We start from the raw sequence: 21,017 nt of genomic DNA, 5'->3' as shown, positions 1-21,017 counted from the left end.
ATCAGTGGTCTAATAGTTATATTCGACATTAATCCCTATTGACGTTAGACGCTAGTCCCGGATCCCTGGCGACGTTAACGCTAGTTCTATATATATATAGTCACGAGACACAATAAGTCCATGTCACGAACATAGTCCTCTAGTGACGAAATGCTAGTTATATCATCACGGACCGCTAGTCCCTTGTCACGTTTTATCCAAGTCATCCTTGACTCTAGTCACATAACCTAGTCACGCTCGATCTAGTCACGAGAGACACTTACAGTCACAATACAACTTGGCAATGAGCATCAGCTTGGTGAAGTCAACAGCTTCCAAGATCTAGTTTATCAGTTTCGGTTTTGTTTTATGTCGTAATCCAATGATCTGGCTCACGAGAATGGTTGAACTGTCATTCAAAGCTGTCTCGTAAACCCGATCGAGTATAAATATAAACGATAATTTGAAACTATTGATTTTACCGGAATGAAATCATTTCCAAGTGGAAGGTCATACACTATGGAACTAGAGCGGACACCTTTACTGGTGGTTTACAGAGCGGACATATTTACTGGTGGATTGCAGAGCGGACATCTTTACTGGTGGATTTCAGAGCGGACATCTTTACTGGTGGATTACAGAGCGGACATCTTTACTGGTGGATTGCAGAGTGGTCACCTTTACTGGTGGGTTACAGAGCGGACATCTTTACTGGTGGATTGCAGAGTGGTCACCTTTACTGGTGGGTAACAGAGCGGACACTTTTACTGGTGGATTGCAGAGTGGTCACCTTTTACTGGTGGATTGCAGAGCGGACATCTTTACTGGTGGATTACAGAGCGGACATCTTTACTGTTGGATTACAGAGTGGACATCTTTACTGTTGGATTACAGAGTGGACACCTTTAACTGGTGGATTACAGAGCTGACACATTTACTGGTGGATTACAGAGCGGACACCTTTACTGGTGGATTACAGAGCTGACACCTTTACTGGTGGATTACAGAGCGGACATCTTTACTGGTGGATTGCAGAGTGGACACCTTTTACTGGTGGATTACAGAGCGGACATCTTTACTGGTGGATTACAGAGCGAACATCTTTACTGTTGGATTACAGAGTGGACACCTTTTACTTGTGGATTACAGAGCGGACATCTTTACTGGTGGATTGCAGAGCGGACATCTTTACTGGTGGATTACAGAGCAGACACCTTTAACTGGTGGATTACAGAGTGGACACCTTTAACTGGTGGATTACAGAGCGGACACCTTTACTGGTGGATTACAGAGCGGACACCTTTACTGGTGGATTACAGACTGGACACCTTTACTGGTGGATTACAGAGCGGACATCTTTACTGGTGGATTGCAGAGTGGACACCTTTTACTGGTGGATTACAGAGCGGACACCTTTACTGGTTGATTACAGAGTGGACATATTTTAAATGCTGGATTACAGAGTGGACATCTTTATTGTTAAATTACAGAGCGGACATCTTTACTGTTGGGTTACAGAGCGGACATCTTTACTGGTGGATTACAGAGCGGACATCTTTACTGGTGGATTACAGAGTGGACATATTTTAAATGCTAGATTACAGAGTGGACACCTTTATTGGTGGATTACAGAGTGGACATCTTTACTGGTGGATTACAGAGCGGACATCTTTACTGGTGGATTATAAACTGGACATTTTTAATGGTGGATTACAACTGTAGTAAATATCTGCACTGCTGGATTACGAGGAGGAAGTCCGTACCGTTGGATTACGTTGCGGACGTCTGTACTGGAGTCCCACATATGTACACTGTATATTGTTGGATTACGCGGTGGCGGCTTATGCACATTAATGGTGAAGGTATACACCAGTAGGTTACCTGTTGGTTGTCTGTGGTATTTTAAGGATAGCTGTTTGTGCTGGAGATATATGTTGATATTGTACGTATGGGGTGTCGTAGTGACGACATTCCTTTGATTGTATGGTATACGGAAATGCCTCACATAAGTGTATTGTTGAGCGGAAGTACAGACGGGACTCCAGCGCTGTCGAGTGTTGTACTAATTAGTGAGGAAGGGAGGCGCGTGCAAGACACGAGTGTCTACTTACCGCTCTCTGTGTATCCCCCTCCCCAGCTGGCATTAGCCTCCTCTGTATCCCTAAAGCTAATGCTACCCTCCTGTTCCCCTCCCCAGCCGTGATGTTACCCTCCTCGGCAATACCTCCCCTGCTGATGTTATACCCTCCATTTCCCCTCCCAAACTGACGTTTTCCTTCTCTACCTCCCCTTCCCCTGCTGACGATACCCTCCTTGGTATCTCCTCCCAAGCTGACGTTACCCTCCCTTTTGCGCTCCCCAGCTGATGTTTCCTCCTTTTTCCCTCCCCAGCTGACGCTACCATCATTTCCCCTCCCCAGCTTATGTTACCTCCCTTTTCCCCTCCCCAGCTGATGTTAACTCCCTTTTCCACTTGCCAGCTGATGATGCCTCCCTTTTCCCTTCCCCAGCTGATGTTTCCTCCTTTTTCCCTCCCCAGCTGACGCTACCATCATTTCCCCTCCCCAGCTTATGTTAACTCCCTTTTCCACTTACCAGCTGATGATACCTCCCTTTTCCCTTCCCCAGCTGATGTTACCTCCATTTTCCACTCCCCAGCTGATGTTACCCTCCTTTTCCTCTCCCCAGCTGACGTAACCCTCCTTTTTCCTCCCAAGTTGGCGTCACCATTCCTTTTCCCTCCCAAGATGACGTTATCCTCCTCTGTCACCCTTCATACACCATTTTTTTATCCATGGCACTACCCTGTTTCAACCTCTACACCTTTATTCCGACATGCCCATCAATAAAAGTTACTACCGACATGTTTATAAAGATTTTCTACCGTCTAACCTCTCCAGCTGTATACCGAGTGGGAGGATACATGCTATACATACGCGCGCCCGCGCACACGTGCGTTACGTGTACGCTGCTGCAGTTCTGATTACATTCTCGACTGCTTGTATTTCTGTGACTTGACACAAAGGTTAAGTTAGTTTCTCCGGTATCTTACACACACAAACACTGACTAATCCTATAGACGAATACAAGCCTTATGGTAAGTAAAGGAGCGTGTTGATATTATCTACGATACCAGATCGCGAACATAGTCATAACATCAGCTAGCACCAGCTAGATCTGTGTGTGATTCTTTGATTACAAATAAACATATGAAAGTTGGCATCAGAATCCACAGGATTATGTCAAGGTCAAATGATCGTGTAAAGGTCACACGGCCCGTCAAGTCAATGTTACGTAGTCGATTCGAGGGGGGGAGGGGGGCGGTGGAGGGGTCGTCAATTCAATGGTATAATGGTCATACGATCTATGGTTCAAGTCAAGATGACACTTGTACGTGGTTTCCGGTTGGACGTTTCGTGATCGATGTCGTTGGCATGTCCCATAGATGTTAAATCAAGGTCACACGGTCCTGAATCTGGGTTTTGTAAAAGTCACACGTCCTTGATAGGGGTAATTTAAGATCACACTGTCATAAGTGATCATAGTCACACGGTCGTGCTGTATGTGGTTTTTTTTCAATATCGCACGATCGTTTTGGTCATGTCAAGACTCCCAGACATCTTGTAAACAATACATTGTCTGACTGTTGTCCCTGACAGTACACGTTACCTCTACAATGTTACATACTATCAATCATAGCCCAGCGTACAAAAATGTAAGCTCAGAACGTCTTTGTTACCGGTGAAATAACCTTGATACACGTCTTTCGAAGCCTAAAATATGACCGCGATGATCAACGGAAACTAATATGTTCGATTTAGAAGCTGTACAGAGATTCATACCAAAGATAAACGGTCACGTAAAACAGATCTTTATCGTGATCAAGATTTAAGGTAAAAAGCCCATCTACTTTTCTCTTGTATACAGACATAAAGAAAATATTTCATGTAAAATTTCTGTTAATATATGGCGCGCTACCATCCGGGTAAACCAGAGTAATTGACATGGGTATGGTAGAACTTGTTTCATGGTTGTTGTAATAATGTTAGAGAAATGGAGCTCTTCTTCGTTGGAGATGCAGATCAGAGCGCTGGGAACCGCTGACTGGTCTTACCACAGTAAGTAAAATCTATGATCTTATGCCAAACGACATACCATGTCCTTTCGTCAAAATATATTTCTCACAAACTAACGAAGCCTAATGGATCGATTAATACGGAAATGATCCTGCTTCATTTCGATATAACCTATAGTTTCATTTTAATCTCAGGATGGGGGTGAGATGAAAATTTAGTTAATAACGAGCCGAAATATCTTAGATATCTGTAGTATGGTGTCACCCTAAGCTCCCGTCAGTAGGATTAAGTTATCTCCCTTCATTCGGGAATCTCGTTCAAAGGTTAAAGTTCTGCCGACATAACACAAAAAGTTGCTGAAATGGAGGGTAAACTGTTATTAAGTAAAGTAGATTTACAAAATATTGAAATATTGACATTTTTATTTGGTTGTTCTGGAATTGTAATGTATTTGTACACACAGAATCTTTAATGTACATATCACTGCGTAGCGAATGAAATATCATCTCACAGTCTAGGCGAGAATGTTGATATGTTATCACTTCTTTCGGTCGTCTTTATTAGCTGGTGGATTCTACTTATCTACTCATAACAATACCACAACTTATACACCATCTAATATCTGACAACTTCACGCGAGTAACTAACATGTTAATCGCTAGCTCTACCGAACATCAATTTCGCTAGGTATGTTGATATCTCGCTTAATACCAGACATATATGTTTAGCAATGCTGTAACGTGAAGCAAATACTGATACTGTGAACCAAAAACTGCTATTGTGAACCAATATTGTTCACATAAATATTTTCCATTTGCGTTATTGTTTTGTCAATTCGAGATTTTACTCTGTACAAGTCATCAGTAATTGTGCAAAGAAGTACCAAATATATCTACGTGTATAATGTGTACACATGAAAACATATTTACATTGTATGAACCATACCTATTTACTGTATGTTCACAAATATATGAATATATACAATTATATACACTGTGTTTACTTTGTTCTTGCAATGTATAAATGAAATATATTTTTAAATTGTGGGTTAATCAGTTTGGAATGCTCCCCTCCAAAAATATATTGTGTAGTAGTTTTTCCTGTACACAGTAACCTTCCCTTATCTTCCTTTTGCATCATACACAGTTTGGCCTGGACATTTCCGTTGGACAGGTCGCTCAATCGGTTAGAGCGATAGTATAACCATCTGAAGTCCTGGGTTCGAATCCCGGTCTTTTACACTCAGAACACTGTTGTTGATTATGTTTTGTTTATTACTTCTTTATTGTTTCTCATAAAAGTTCCATAAGGTATGTTTTCTTTTCAGGAATGATTTATCAAAGATAAAGAAGTCGCTTCCAATACATAGTTATACAGTTTTAAGCAGTGGGTCGGGAATCCCTAAGTGGCGATGTGGTCTCCCCGACATACAGCACGTGTCATTTAGTACTAGTGATAAGGTAGATCTCATTAGTTGATTTAAGTAAGACATTTTTGTACAATAACGTTTGTGGGATTTGCCGATCGTGTTAATAGGTGTGCCAGTATTATCAGTTTTTACGTCCGTTAAACGACATATCTGGCCAACTTGTTTTGTAATTGGACAAAAACTATACAATTAGAACACCAATTATATACTAAACCATGGCTTTCTTCTTCAAACCAAGTTGCACGGTGTGACTTTTTCACCATTTGTCAATATTTTTATCAGAAGTGACATTCCTAGTAAATGATTCATTTACAGAAGAGAATAGTTAATGCTTGTACGCCTTTGTTTTTACTATTTCAAAATTCAAAAAAGTTACAAAATTAGGTTTTCCAATCGATTTGAACTAAATAGCCTAGTCGCATATAAAAATTAAATACCAATACTATATTCTATGAGTTAACGCTAAACCGACATTGCTTTTGAGATTAGCTCATAGTGTTAAAATGCAACTATTTTCATTTCGATGATGCTATCGACCATATCAATTATTCAATATTGTTTAAATGCAAAACATTAGTATGCAACTGTCTGGCAAATCTTTAAAGTGTTTTAGTCTTGTCATATTTCACATACTCAATGCTATACAGGATGTAAATGTTGTACTCTAGATGTGTAATTTTAGTTATTTTTTTGATCCCAAAGAAGAAAAGAAATCAAGGTTGATTTCGGTAGACTGTATAACCTTATAATACAGAAGTTCATCAACAAGAAAAAAAACAGAAATAAATTCCGTTTGAATTTTTGTTGATAGTTTAATTGATACTTGGATTATTTTTGTGCGGGATGACTGGGCTGTGTTGGTAAAACATGAATACAATGGGTCTTGATGTAGAAGAGCTTGACTGTGGCGGGCATTAATTAAGGTGATATATGTCTCATTAATAATGACGACAGTGTGGTTAAATGTGGCCGCTGAATCTGAGCTTACAAGGTTCGTTTAATACGCGTAACTTAAATGATGCATAAGCAGTGTAATAACCGCGGCAGTGCGGACAATGGAAGTCTATGTGGTGTGTGAACTGATGCATACTTTGTGAATCAGCTAAATAAAATGCATCCCCGCATGTACAAAGAGTGTAAACTGTATGTATCAAGAATTCACAACAATATAGTTATTGTTATTATTGTGTATGTATATGCTGGGTTTTGTTACTACCTGTATGATATAGCTCCACCTCGTATGTTACTAGTTCAACAGGTACATGTAATAGACAATCAAACAATTCCAAAATGCGTATATTATGCATATCAATAGTCAATACTACGGCTCTGTGTAGCTGGTGTAACGGATAGCCTTGATCATACGCTGGCTATCTATAGATCTGACAGATGTGGGTCCTGACACCACCGCACATAATCCACAACAGTAAGTACATGTTATACTCGATTATAATGCATTTCATTGTAACTTGCTGTATATTTATAATGAAATAACACTGTATGGTCTGAATCTGAACGCTCAATACCGATAACTTATCACACACTTCCTATTTGTTATCACCGCACAAAGCACGAACTACCAATAAGTTAAAATATAGCACAAACTACCAATAAGTTAACACATAGCACAAACTACCAATAAGTTAACATATAGCATGAACTACAAATAAGTTAACATAAAGCACAAACTTCCAATAACTTAACACATATCACGAACTACCAATAAGTTAACACATAGCACGAACTACCAATAAGTTAAAATATAGCACGAACTACCAATAAGTTAACACACAGCACGAACTACCAATAAGTTAAGATATAGCACGAACTACCAATAACTTAACACATATCACGAACTACCGATAAGTTAACACATATCAAGAACTACCGATAAGTTAACACACAGCACGAACTACCAATAAGTTAACATGTAGCACGAACTACCGATAAGTTAACATATAGCACGAACTACCGATAAGTTAACACACATCAAGAACTACCAATAACTGAACACATATCACGAACTACCGATAAGTTAACATATAGCACGAACTACCAGTAACTTAACACATATCGCGAACTACCGATAAGTTAACACACAGCGCGAACTACCGATAAGTTAAGATATAGCACGAACTACCAATAACTTAACACATATCACGAACTACCGATAAGTTAACACATATTAAAAACTACCGATAAGTTAACACACAGCACGAACTACCAATAAGTTACATGTAACATGTAGCACGAACTATCGATAAGTTAACACATATCACGAACTACCGATAAGTTAACATATATCACGAACTACCAATAACTGAACACATATCGCGAACTACCGATAAGTTAACATATAGCACGAACTACCAGTAACTTAAGGATGTACTCCTCTGAGAAGTCAAAAAAATCCTGTATTAAACTTTTTTTCTTATATTGATTTTTGGAAAAAGGAGATAATGGCATAGTAGAAAATGCAAAAAAAAACTATATGTCGGTGTGTTCGTTTTTGTGCTATGATCGGTCAAATATACCAATTTTACACAATCGGTGATTTTAGGTGAGTTTTCAGGTTTTGACCATTTGCAGAACAAATTCATACAATTTCTTCCAAGTGTGTTATCAGATATGTATGAATGTATGTAGTATTGATAAAAATATTATTTTCTTTGAAACTATGGAAGTAGAATGTCTTAAACTTATTCTTTTTAATTAAAAAATGCGATTTTAGTTACCCCTACCCCATATTTTTTAATGAAAAAATGCACATTTTTCACCATTTTTTGCCGATTAAACGCTTGATATAAAAAAATTCTGAAATAAACTTTTTTTAGTATTCAATGAATCAAAAGAAAATGTGTTTCTCTTTCGAAAACAGCCACAAAAATGGGGGGTCGGTGTGCTTCTTTTTTTGTCCCATTATTATTTGTGTTATTTTTCACCTTTTTCGGGGTCAAAAATCAAAAGTGCTTAAGTTACCCTAATACGAAAAAAATTATCAAATATATATAACTTTCCACTTTTTTGCATATTATTTTAATCATATTGAACATTATAAAGTTGTACAGCAAAATTGAACTTGCTACAATTAAAAATGTTGACACAATGACAATTTAAGTGATCCATCTAGTGTCAAAAAACGAGAATTTTGGCCCTTTGTGAAGCACAAGAAATTCACATAAATACACTTTTTCAAAATGGCCGCCAAATTGGTCATTTTTTAAAAATTCTTGTAAAAAATGTTCTACACGCAACAGACATCTAGTTTTTTTTACATGTTTTTCAGATGTTTGTTTGCTATTATATCATAATTTGTTAAATATTACAAAAACCCGTTACACCAGATCAAAACGAGACTTGAACGTGACTGAAACCTCAGAAGAGTAGATCCTTAACACATATCGCGAACTACCGATAAGTTAACATATAGCACGAACTAGATATAGCACGAACTACCAATAACTTAACACATATAGCACGAACTACCGATAAGTTAACATATAGCACGAACTAGATATAGCACGAACTACCAATAACTTAACACATATCACGAACTACCGATAAGTTAACATATAGCACGAACTACCGATAAGTTAACATGTAGCACGAACTACCAATAAGTTAACATATAGCACGAACTAGATATAGCACGAACTACCAATAACTTAACACATATAGCACGAACTACCGATAAGTTAACACATAGCACGAACTACAAATAAGCTAACACATAGCACGAACTACCGATAAGTTAACATATAGCACGAACTACCGATAACTTAACATATACCGATAAGTTAACACACATCAAGAACTACCAATAACTGAACACATATCGCGAACTACCGATAAGTTAACATATAGCACGAACTACCAATAAGTTAACATGTAGCACGAACTACCAATAAGTTAACATGTAGCACGAACTACCAATAAGTTAACATATAGCACGAACTAGATATAGCACGAACTACCAATAACTTAACACATATAGCACGAACTACCGATAAGTTAACATGTAGCACGAACTACCGATAAGATAACACATAGCACGAACTACAAATAAGCTAACACATAGCACGAACTACCGATACAATAGCACATATCACGAACTACAGATAAGTTAGCACAAAGCACCAACTACCAATAAGTAACATGTAGCACGAACTACCGATAAGATAACACATAGCACGAACTACAAATAAGTTAACACATAGCTCGAACTACCGATACAATAGCACATATCACGAACTACAGATAAGTTAGCACAAAGCACCAACTACCAATAAGTAACATGTAGCACGAACTACCGATAAGTTAACACATAGCACGAACTACAAATAAGTTAACGCATAGCACGAACTACCGATACAATAGCACATATCACGAACTACAGATAAGTTAGCACAAAGCACCAACTACCAATAAGTAACATGTAGCACGAACTACCGATAAGATAACACATAGCACGAACTACAAATAAGCTAACACATAGCACGAACTACCGATACAAAAGCACATATCACGAACTACAGATAAGTTAGCACAAAGCACCAACTACCAATAAGTAACATGTAGCACGAACTACCGATAAGATAACACATAGCACGAACTACAAATAAGCTAACACATAGCACGAACTACCGATACAATAGCACATATCACGAACTACAGATAAGTTAGCACAAAGCACCAACTACCAATAAGTAACATGTAGCACGAACTACCGATAAGATAACACATAGCACGAACTACAAATAAGTTAACGCATAGCACGAACTACCGATACAATAGCACATATCACGAACTACAGATAAGTTAGCACAAAGCACCAACTACCAATAAGTAACATGTAGCACGAACTACCGATAAGTTAACATGTAGCACGAACTACCAATAAGTTAACATATAGCACGAACTAGATATAGCACGAACTACCAATAACTTAACACATATCACGAACTACCGATAAGTTAACACACATCAAGAACTACCAATAACTGAACACATATAGCACGAACTACCGATAAGTTAACACACATCAAGAACTACCAATAACTGAACACATATAGCACGAACTACCGATAAGTTAACATGTAGCACGAACTACCAATAAGTTAACACATATCACGAACTTCCGATAAGTTAACATGTAGCACGAACTACCAATAAGTTAACACATATCACGAACTACCGATAAGTTAACATATAGCACGAACTACCGATAAGTTAACACATAGCACGAACTACAAATAAGTTAACACATAGCACGAACTACCGATACAATAGCACATATCACGAACTACAGATAAGTTAGCACAAAGCACCAACTACCAATAAGTTGCCATATAGCATAAACTACCAATAAGTTAACACATAACACGAACTACCAATAACATAGCACATAACACGAACTACCTATAAGTTAACACACAGCACGAACTACCAATAACATAGCACATATCACGAACTACCGATAAGTTAACATATAGCACGAACTACCAATAGCTTAACACATATCACGAACTACCGATAAGTTAACACATAACACGAAATACCAATTAGTTAACACAAAACATTGCACACACTTACATTAACTTACCACAACACAAAATAAATACAACCAATAAATTATCACAAAACACACCACGAATAAGTTGTCACAATGTATAATCCGCACTACCAAAAACTTATTGCCACTTAAAACAAACACACAACCAAGATAGTATCACATTACATAACGTACACTATTAAAATATCAAGACTGCAAACAACAAAATCAGAGTTTGGATTCTGGTTTATTGGATGCATACTAAAATATCTACAATGATTACAGTTCAAGTTTTGTTTGTTTGGGTAAATGAAGTTATGTGCCGTTTTTGTGGTTAATGTGTAAATAAAATTAAGTGTACTCATAGCGTAGACCTTAATCCTTGATGCTGTGTACCCATGGTGTAGACCTTACTCACTGATGCTGTGTACTCATAGTGTAGACCTTAATCACTGACGCTGTGTACTCATAGTGTAGACCTTAATAACTGATGTCGTGTACCATAGTGTAGACCTTACTGCCTGATGCTGTGTACTCATAGTGTAGACCTTAATAACTGATGTCGTGTACCCATAGTGTAGATCTTAATAACTGATACTGTGTACTCATAGTGTAGACCTTACTGCCTGATGCTGTGTACCCATAGTGTAGACCTTAATAACTGATGCTGTGTACCCATAGTGTACACCTTAATAACTGATGCTGTGTACCCATAGCGTAGACCTTAATCACTGATGATGTGTACCATAGTGTAGACCTTAATCACTGATGCTGTGTACTCATAGTGTAGACCTTAATCACTGATGCTGTGTACTCATAGTGTAGACCTTAATCACTGATGCTGTGTACCCATAGTGTAGACCTTAATCACTGATACTGTGTACCCATAATGTAGACCTTAATAACTGATACTGTGTACTCATAGTGTAGACCTTAATCACTGATGCTGTGTACTCATAGTGTAGACCTTAATCACTGATGCTGTGTACTCATAGTGTAGACCTTAATAACTGATGCTGTGTATCATAGTGTAGACCTTTATCCTCTTTGCTGTGTACCCATATTGTAGACCTACATCTCTGATATACTGTGTACCCATATTGTAGACCTACATCACTGATATACTGTGTACCCATAATGTAGACCTTAATAACTGATGCTTTGTACCCATATTGTAGACCCTAATAACTGATACTATGTACCATAGTGTAGACCTTAATAACTGATGCTGTGTACCCATATTATAGACCTTAACCACTGATGCCGTGTACCATAGTATAGACATAATCCCTGATGGTCTGTACCCATAATATAGACATAATCCCTGATGCTCTGTACCCATTGTGTAGACCTTAATCCCTGATGTCGTGTACCCATAGTGTAGACATAATCCCTTATGCTCTGTACCCATTATATAGACATAATCCCTGATGCTCTGTACCCATTGTGTAGACCTTAATCCCTAAGGCTGTGTACCATAGTGTAGACATATGATGCTGTGTACCATAGTGTAGACCTTAATCCCTGATGTTGTGTACCATAGTGTAGACCTTAATCCCTGATGTCGTGTACCCATAGTGTAGACATAATCCCTTATGCTCTGTACCCATTATATAGACATAATCCCTGATGCTCTGTACCCATTGTGTAGACCTTAATCCCTAAGGCTGTGTACCATAGTGTAGACATATGATGCTGTGTACCATAGTGTAGACCTTAATAACTGATGTTGTGTACCATAGTGTAGACCTATGATGCTGTGTACCATAGTGTAAACCTTAATAACTGATGTCGTGTACCATAGTGTAGACCTTAATCCCTGATGTCGTGTACCCATATTGTAGACCTTAATAACTGATGCTGTGTGCAATAGTGTAGACCTTAATAACATGATGCTGTGTACCATAGTATAGACCTTAATAACTGATGCCGTGTGCCCATAGTGTAGACCTTAATAACTGATGCCGTGTACCATAGTGTAGACCTTAATAACTGTGGCTGTGTCCCATAGTGTAGGCCTTAATAACTGATACTGTGTACCATAGAGTAGACCTTAATAACTGATGTTGTGTACCATAGTGTAGGCCTATGATGCTGTGTACCATAGTGTAGACCTATGATGCTGTGTACTCATAGTGTAGACCTTAATAACTGATCCTGTGTACCATAGTGTAGACCTTAATAACTGTGGCTGTGTCCCATAGTGTAGGCCTTAATAACTGATGCTGTGTACCATAATGTAGACCTTAATAACTGATACTGTGTACTCATAGTGTAGACCTTAATAACTGATGTCGTGTACCATAGTGTAGACCTTAATAACTGATACTGTGTACCCATAGTGTAGACCTTAAATAACTGATGCTGTGTATCATAAGGTAGACCTTAATAACTGATGCTGTGTATCATAGTGTAGACCTCAATAACTGATACTGTGTACCATAGTGTAGGCCTTAATAACTGATGCTGTGTACCATAGCATAGACCTTAATAACTGTGGCTGTGTACCATAGTGTAAACCTTAATACCTGATGTCGTGTACCATAGTGTAGACCTTAATCCCTGATGTTGTGTACCATAGTGTAGACCTTAATAACTGTGGCTGTGTCCCATAGTGTAGGCCTTAATAACTGATGCTGTGTACCAATAGTGTAGACCTTAATAACTGATACTGTGTACCCATAGTGTAGACCTTAAATAACTGATGCTGTGTATCATAAGGTAGACCTTAATAACTGATGCTGTGTACAATAGTGTAAACCTTAATAACTGATGTCGTGTACCATAGTGTAGACCTTAATAACTGTGGCTGTGTCCCATAGTGTAGGCCTTAATAACTGATACTGTGTACCATAGAGTAGACCTTAATAACTGATGTTGTGTACCATAGTGTAGACCTTAATAACTGATGTCGTGTACCCATAGTGTAGACCTTACTCACTGATGCTGTGTACTCATAGTGTAGACCTTAATCACTGATACTGTGTACCCATAATGTAGACCTTAATAACTGATGCTGTGTATCATAGTGTAGACCTTAATAACTGATCCTGTGTACCATAGTGTAGACCTTAATCCCTGATGTCGTGTACCCATATTGTAGACCTTAATAACTGATGCTGTGTGCCATAGTGTAGACCTTAATAACATGATGCTGTGTACCATAGTGTAGACCTTAATAACTGTGGCTGTGTACCATAGTGTAAACCTTAATAACCGATGTCGTGTACCATAGTGTAGACCTTAATCCCTGATGTTGTGTACCATAGTGTAGACCTTAATCCCTGATGTTGTGTACCATAGTGTAGACCTATGATGCTGTGTAGACCTTAATCCCTGATGTCGTGTACCCATAGTGTAGACCTTACTCACTGATGCTGTGTACTCATAGTGTAGACCTTAATCACTGATACTGTGTACCCATAATGTAGACCTTAATAACTGATGCTGTGTGCAATAGTGTAGACCTTAATAACATGATGCTGTGTACCATAGTATAGACCTTAATAACTGATGCCGTGTGCCCATAGTGTAGACCTTAATAACTGATACTTTGTACCATATTGTAGACCTTAATAACTGATACTGTGTACCCATAGTGTAGACCTTAAATAACTGATGCTGTGTATCATAAGGTAGACCTTAATAACTGATGCTGTGTGCCATAGTGTAGACCTTAATAACTGATGCCGTGTGCCCATAGTGTAGACCTTAATAACTGATACTGTGTACTCATAGTGTAGACCTTAATCACTGATACTGTGTACCCATAATGTAGACCTTAATAACTGATACTGTGTACTCATAGTGTAGACCTTAATCACTGATACTGTGTACCCATAATGTAGACCTTAATAACTGATACTGTGTACTCATAGTGTAGACCTTAATCACTGATACTGTGTACCCATAATGTAGACCTTAATAACTGATGCTGTGTATCATAGTGTAGACCTTAATAACTGATACAGTGTACCATAGTGTAGACCTTAATAACTGATGCCGTGTACCATAGTGTAGACCTTAATAACTGTGGCTGTGTACCATAGTGTAAACCTTAATAACTGATGCTGTGTACCCATAGTGTAGACCTTAATAACTGATACTTTGTACCATATTGTAGACCTTAATAACTGATACTGTGTACCATAGTGTAGACCTTAATAACTGATGCTGTGTACCATAGTGTAGACCTTAATAACTGATGCCGTGTACCCATAGTGTAGACCTTAATAACTGATGCTGTGTATCATAGTGTAGACCTCAATAACTGATGCAGTGTACCATAGTGTAGACCTTAATAACTGATACTGTGTACCATAGTGTAGACCTGAATAACTGATACTGTGTACAATAGTGTAGACCTTAATAACTGATGCTGTGGATTGTTACCCTTAAGCGGATAACTGATACTGTGTACAATAGTGTAGACCTTAATAACTGATACTGTGTACCATAATGTAGACCTTAATAACTGATACTGTGTACCATAGTGTAGACCTTAATAACTGATACTGTGTACCATAGTGTAGACCTTAATAACTGATACTGTGTACCATAGTGTAGACCTTAATGACTGATGTTGTGTACCATAGTGTAGACCTTAATAACTGATACTGTGTACCATAGTGTAGACCTTAATAACTGATGCTGTGTACCCATAGTGTAGACCTATGATGCTGTGTACCATAGTGTAGACCTATGATGCTGTGTAGACCTTAATCCCTGATGTCGTGTACCCATAGTGTAGACCTTAATAACTGTGGCTGTGTACCATAGTGTAGACCTTAATAACTGATGTTGTGTACCATAGTGTAGACCTATGATGCTGTGTACCATAGTGTAGACCTCAATAACTGATGCTGTGTACCATAGTGTAGACCTTAATCCTTGATGCTTTTTTCGTCATACATCACTCATGAGTGATTATCGCCACATCTCACAGAAACGGCTGGTGGTTCAGTCAGATGTTGATCATCAGAAGTATAGGTACTACAAGGGGACGTGAACCAGATTGCTGGTTGTCCTAGCGCGACGCTGAAGTCGACCATTGTGTTAACTACCGCTGGTGATAAATACACCATCAATCACCAATATTATCTTTTTTATGTTTGTGATTATGTGCGTATTTTTGATGTCAATGAGTCTTTTCCAATATTTATTTTATATTTTATTCTGACAAGGCTTTTACTTTGCGTCTAGTTATCGATCGGTACCCGTTACGTGACTGGCTCAGCGGGACAAGAACAAACACTCCCTCATCAGTTAGGCCATTGATCATAAGACGGATTTTAATTTTAATTGGGAAAATAGCGCCGTTTTGCGCTATTACTGTGATGGTGCCGGTGTGGTGGTCGATAGTGGAAGTAGTGGACCGCACACCTGACGGCCATAGTTTCCTGGAGACGCATCGGCACCGTTACAAACACGGAGTTTGGACGGGAAATAGTTCTTAATTTAATCCTTGGATACCAAGTTCATAGAAACGTGAATGTAGTTTATTGAATAAACGGCCAGTCAGTCCAATCGTAGCTGTTTCGTCTGTTGGCGAAGATCACTTATAATGGAGGGGATGAACCTATGTGCCCTGATATCGGACGTCCCAGCTTAGGACGGACAGAGGACTAGGACGGACAACTAGGACGGACAGAGGACTATGACTCCCCTGTCCTCTCTATTCTGTATTGTCGTTCTGACACTGTGCTTCATAGGTAAGTCAACATCGCACTATTATGTACGCTTTAGGTTTACTGTTCGATCCAATGATTAATTATAAATGTGTAATACAAAGATATTTACCTACACATTGTCTATCTACCGGGCAATTACATGGCATGCTTATAAATCATTAAATAAAAAAGAATTGTTTTTTTTTCTACAAACAAAGATACAGAGGAGAGATATTGACTACTCAAACTGACAGCGATGGGTACACTTGTTAGTCCGCAGGTAAATCTACAATCAGGCTAGTTCTGACAAACAGTCAACCACGTATTTTTGTGCCTAAAATCATGGTTAAACATTAAGGACTTCCATAGAGAAAATACATTCCGCGGTGTAACGGTATACGTGGATGTAAACTATGGAGTGGTAATACTAATATTTCGTAATACATTGTATATGATAGGTATTTAAAAGTCTATCACATGTAATGAATAGACTATTACAGGCAATACCCTTGCGGGTGATACGAGTTGACTAGCTACTCTCAACTAGTACCCGTCATCTCGGAGTAATCATTTGATTAAAGTTACTGTGCCGCAATCTGTCGGAAATACTGGCGTCAAAATTGCAGTCGTAAAATTCATTAAATACTATAAGTATATTGGTTTGAAAGGATTCAAAATGTCAATGACTTATATTTGTGTCAAGTATAGGCGTGTGAAGCCTTTTCACGACTGCTACTTATCTGAAACGAAGCAGGGCTAAGAGGCCATGTTACGTCATAATTATTCACACCCGAATTCACGAGCTGTCACAATATCCTCGACTGGGTCAGAGGTCATGTTTTCAGAGTAAACGTTCTGTTCTCACCTGTCAAGTAAAAGTCTCGTAGTGGTGGACAAACCCTTGTTCCTCCTTAAGCGCATTCCATACGTCTAAGGCTTCATCGATGTATACTTTCGCTTTATTGTGCTCTTGATCGGCTTCCAGCTTCTACATTTTTCGAATATTTTACTGCACGTAAAAAACATAAAAGTTAATTCAATTTTATTTCTTACCGTTGACACGTTTCGCTTCCCGAGTGTGATGTTAACGGAAATTTATTAACTTTTGCTATGTTTGATTTTTAAAGGCGTTCGTATATGATTTGAAAAGTAAACGTTCTGGAGATGTTGAATGTGGTCCAAAAACGTTTATGACAATAACTTTCTCTAATGGATTTTCCAGAAATCAGTATCCAAACACATCTGTACATCCGGGGCCTAGGTCCTAATTATTGTAACAAGGTATTATGATGTCGTAAAGTACATTTACGCAATAAAATACGGTAATTAGTTTGGGTGACAGCTGTCAAACGAAAATTTACATTAAATAGTTCCAGTGAATTACAATTATGTTACTCTATAGAAAAAAAATCAATGAAAATGAAAAGCCGTGTTCTACATCTGTTCCGGAACACTTAAGACACGGTTTGTTACCGTTTAGCGGTATTTTACATCTGTTTCGGAACACTTAAGACACGGATTGTTACCGTTTAGCGGTATTCTACATCTGTTTCGGAACACTTAAGACACAGATTGTTACCGTTTAGCGGTATTCTACATCTGTTTCGGAACACTTAAGACACCGATTGTTACCGTTTAGCGGTATTCTACATCTGTTTCGGAACACTTAAGACACCGATTGTTACCGTTTAGCGGTATTCTACATCTGTTTCGGAACACTTAAGACACAGATTGTTACCGTTTAGCGGTATTCTACATCTGTTTCGGAACACTTAAGACACAGATTGTTACCGTTTAGCGGTATTCTACATCTGTTTCGGAACACTTAAGACACAGATTGTTACCGTTTAGCGGTATTCTACATCTGTTTCGGAACACTTAAGACACAGATTGTTACCGTTTAGCGGTATTCTACATCTGTTTCGGAACACTTAAGACACAGATTGTTACCGTTTAGCGGTATTCTACATCTGTTTCGGAACACTTAAGACACAGATTGTTACCGTTTAGCGGTATTCTACATCTGTTTCGGAACACTTAAGACACAGATTGTTACCGTTTAGCGGTATTCTACATCTGTTTCGGAACACTTAAGACACAGATTGTTACCGTTTAGCGGTATTCTACATCTGTTTCGGAACACTTAAGACACAGATTGTTACCGTTTAGCGGTATTCTACATCTGTTTCGGAACACTTAAGACACAGATTGTTACCGTTTAGCGGTATTCTACATCTGTTTCGGAACACTTAAGACACAGATTGTTACCGTTTAGCGGTATTCTACATCTGTTTCGGAACACTTAAGACACAGATTGTTACCGTTTAGCGGTATTCTACATCTGTTTCGGAACACTTAAGACACAGATTGTTACCGTTTAGCGGTATTCTACATCTGTTTCGGAACACTTAAGACACAGATTGTTACCGTTTAGCGGTATTCTACATCTGTTTCGGAACACTTAAGACACAGATTGTTACCGTTTAGCGGTATTCTACATCTGTTTCGGAACACTTAAGACACAGATTGTTACCGTTTAGCGGTATTCTACATCTGTTTCGGAACACTTAAGACACAGATTGTTACCGTTTAGCGGTATTCTACATCTGTTTCGGAACACTTAAGACACAGATTGTTACCGTTTAGCGGTATTCTACATCTGTTTCGGAACACTTAAGACACAGATTGTTACCGTTTAGCGGTATTCTACATCTGTTTCGGAACACTTAAGACACAGATTGTTACCGTTTAGCGGTATTCTACATCTGTTTCGGAACACTTAAGACACAGATTGTTACCGTTTAGCGGTATTCTACATCTGTTTCGGAACACTTAAGTCATAGATTGTTACCCTTAAGCGGTATTCTACATCTGTTTCGGAACACTTAAGTCATAGATTGTTACCGTTTAGCGGTATTCTACATCTGTTTCGGAACACTTAAGTCATAGATTGTTACCCTTAAGCGGTATTCTACATCTGTTTCGGAACACTTAAGTCATAGATTGTTACCGTTTAGCGGTATTCTACATCTGTTTCGGAACACTTAAGTCATAGATTGTTACCCTTAAGCGGTATTCTACATCTGTTTCGGAACACTTAAGTCATAGATTGTTACCCTTAAGCGGTGTTCTACATCTGTTTCGGAACACTTAAGTCATAGATTGTTAAGCTTAAGCGGTATTCTACATCTGTTTCGGAACACTTAAGTCATAGATTGTTACCGTTTAGCGGTATTCTACATCTGTTTCGGAACACTTAAGACACGGATTGTTACCGTTTAGCGGTATTCTACATCTGTTTCGGAACACTTAAGACACAGATTGTTACCCTTAAGCGGTATTCTACATCTGTTTCGGAACACTCAGGACACCGATTGATACCGTTTAGCGGTATTCTACATCTGTTTCGGAACACTTAAGACACAGATTGTTACCCTTAAGTGGTATTTTACAACTGTTTCGGAACACTTAAGACACAGATTGTTGCCGTTTAGCGGTATCCTACATCTGTTTCGGAACACTTAAGACACAGATTGTTACCCTTAAGCGGTATTTTACCTCTGTTTCGGAACACTAAGGACACAGATTGGTATCGTTTAGTGGTATTTTACATCTGTTTCGGAACACTTAACACACAGATTGTTACCCTTAAGCGGTATTCTACTTCTGTTTCGGAACACTTAAGTCATAGATTGTTACCGTTTAGCGGTATTCTACATCTGTTTCAGAACACTTAAGACACAGATTGTTACCCTTAAGTGGTATTTTACAACTGTTTCGGAACACTTAAGACACAGATTGTTACCCTTAAGCGGTATTTTACATCTGTTTCGGAACACTTAAGACACAGATTGTTGCCGTTTAGCGGTATTCTACATCTGTTTCAGAACACTTAAGACACAGATTGTTACCCTTTAGTGGTATTTTACATCTGTTCCGGAACACTTAAGACACAGATTGTTACCCTTAAGCGGTATTTTACAACTGTTTCGGAATACTTAAGACACGGATTGTTACCCTTAAGCGGTATTTTACCTCTGTTTCGGAACACTAAGGACACAGATTGGTACCGTTTAGTGGTATTTTACATCTGTTCCGGAACACTTAAGACACAGATTGTTACCCTTAAGCGGTATTTTACATCTGTTTCGGAACACTTAAGACACAGATTGTTGCCGTTTAGCGGTATTCTACATCTGTTTCAGAACACTTAAGACACAGATTGTTACCCTTTAGTGGTATTTTACATCTGTTCCGGAACACTTAAGACACAGATTGTTACCCTTAAGCGGTATTTTACAACTGTTTCGGAA

The 21,017-nt window shown here is 38.4% G+C and overlaps 1 protein-coding gene across 1 annotated transcript in view; it reads left to right on the top strand.

Annotated features, from left to right (window-relative positions):
* The first annotated feature begins 6,703 nt into the window (after nucleotides 1-6,703).
* Nucleotides 6,704-21,017, top strand: part of LOC110456185 — a 36,904-nt gene continuing 22,590 nt past the window's right edge. Inside the window, exons 1-2 of the mRNA XM_021506763.1 lie at nucleotides 6,704-6,910; nucleotides 16,238-16,746. Of these exons, the coding sequence (XP_021362438.1) occupies nucleotides 16,692-16,746 (55 nt within the window). The 5' untranslated portion in view covers nucleotides 6,704-6,910; nucleotides 16,238-16,691. The remainder of the gene's footprint in view (nucleotides 6,911-16,237; nucleotides 16,747-21,017) is intronic.

Source organism: Mizuhopecten yessoensis, unplaced genomic scaffold (assembly GCF_002113885.1).
Source record: "Mizuhopecten yessoensis strain PY_sf001 unplaced genomic scaffold, ASM211388v2 scaffold8557, whole genome shotgun sequence".
Classification (NCBI taxonomy): Eukaryota; Metazoa; Mollusca; class Bivalvia; order Pectinida; family Pectinidae; genus Mizuhopecten; species Mizuhopecten yessoensis.
The sequence above is the reverse complement of the archived record's forward strand: the minus strand, read 5'-3'. Positions and strand labels throughout refer to the sequence as shown.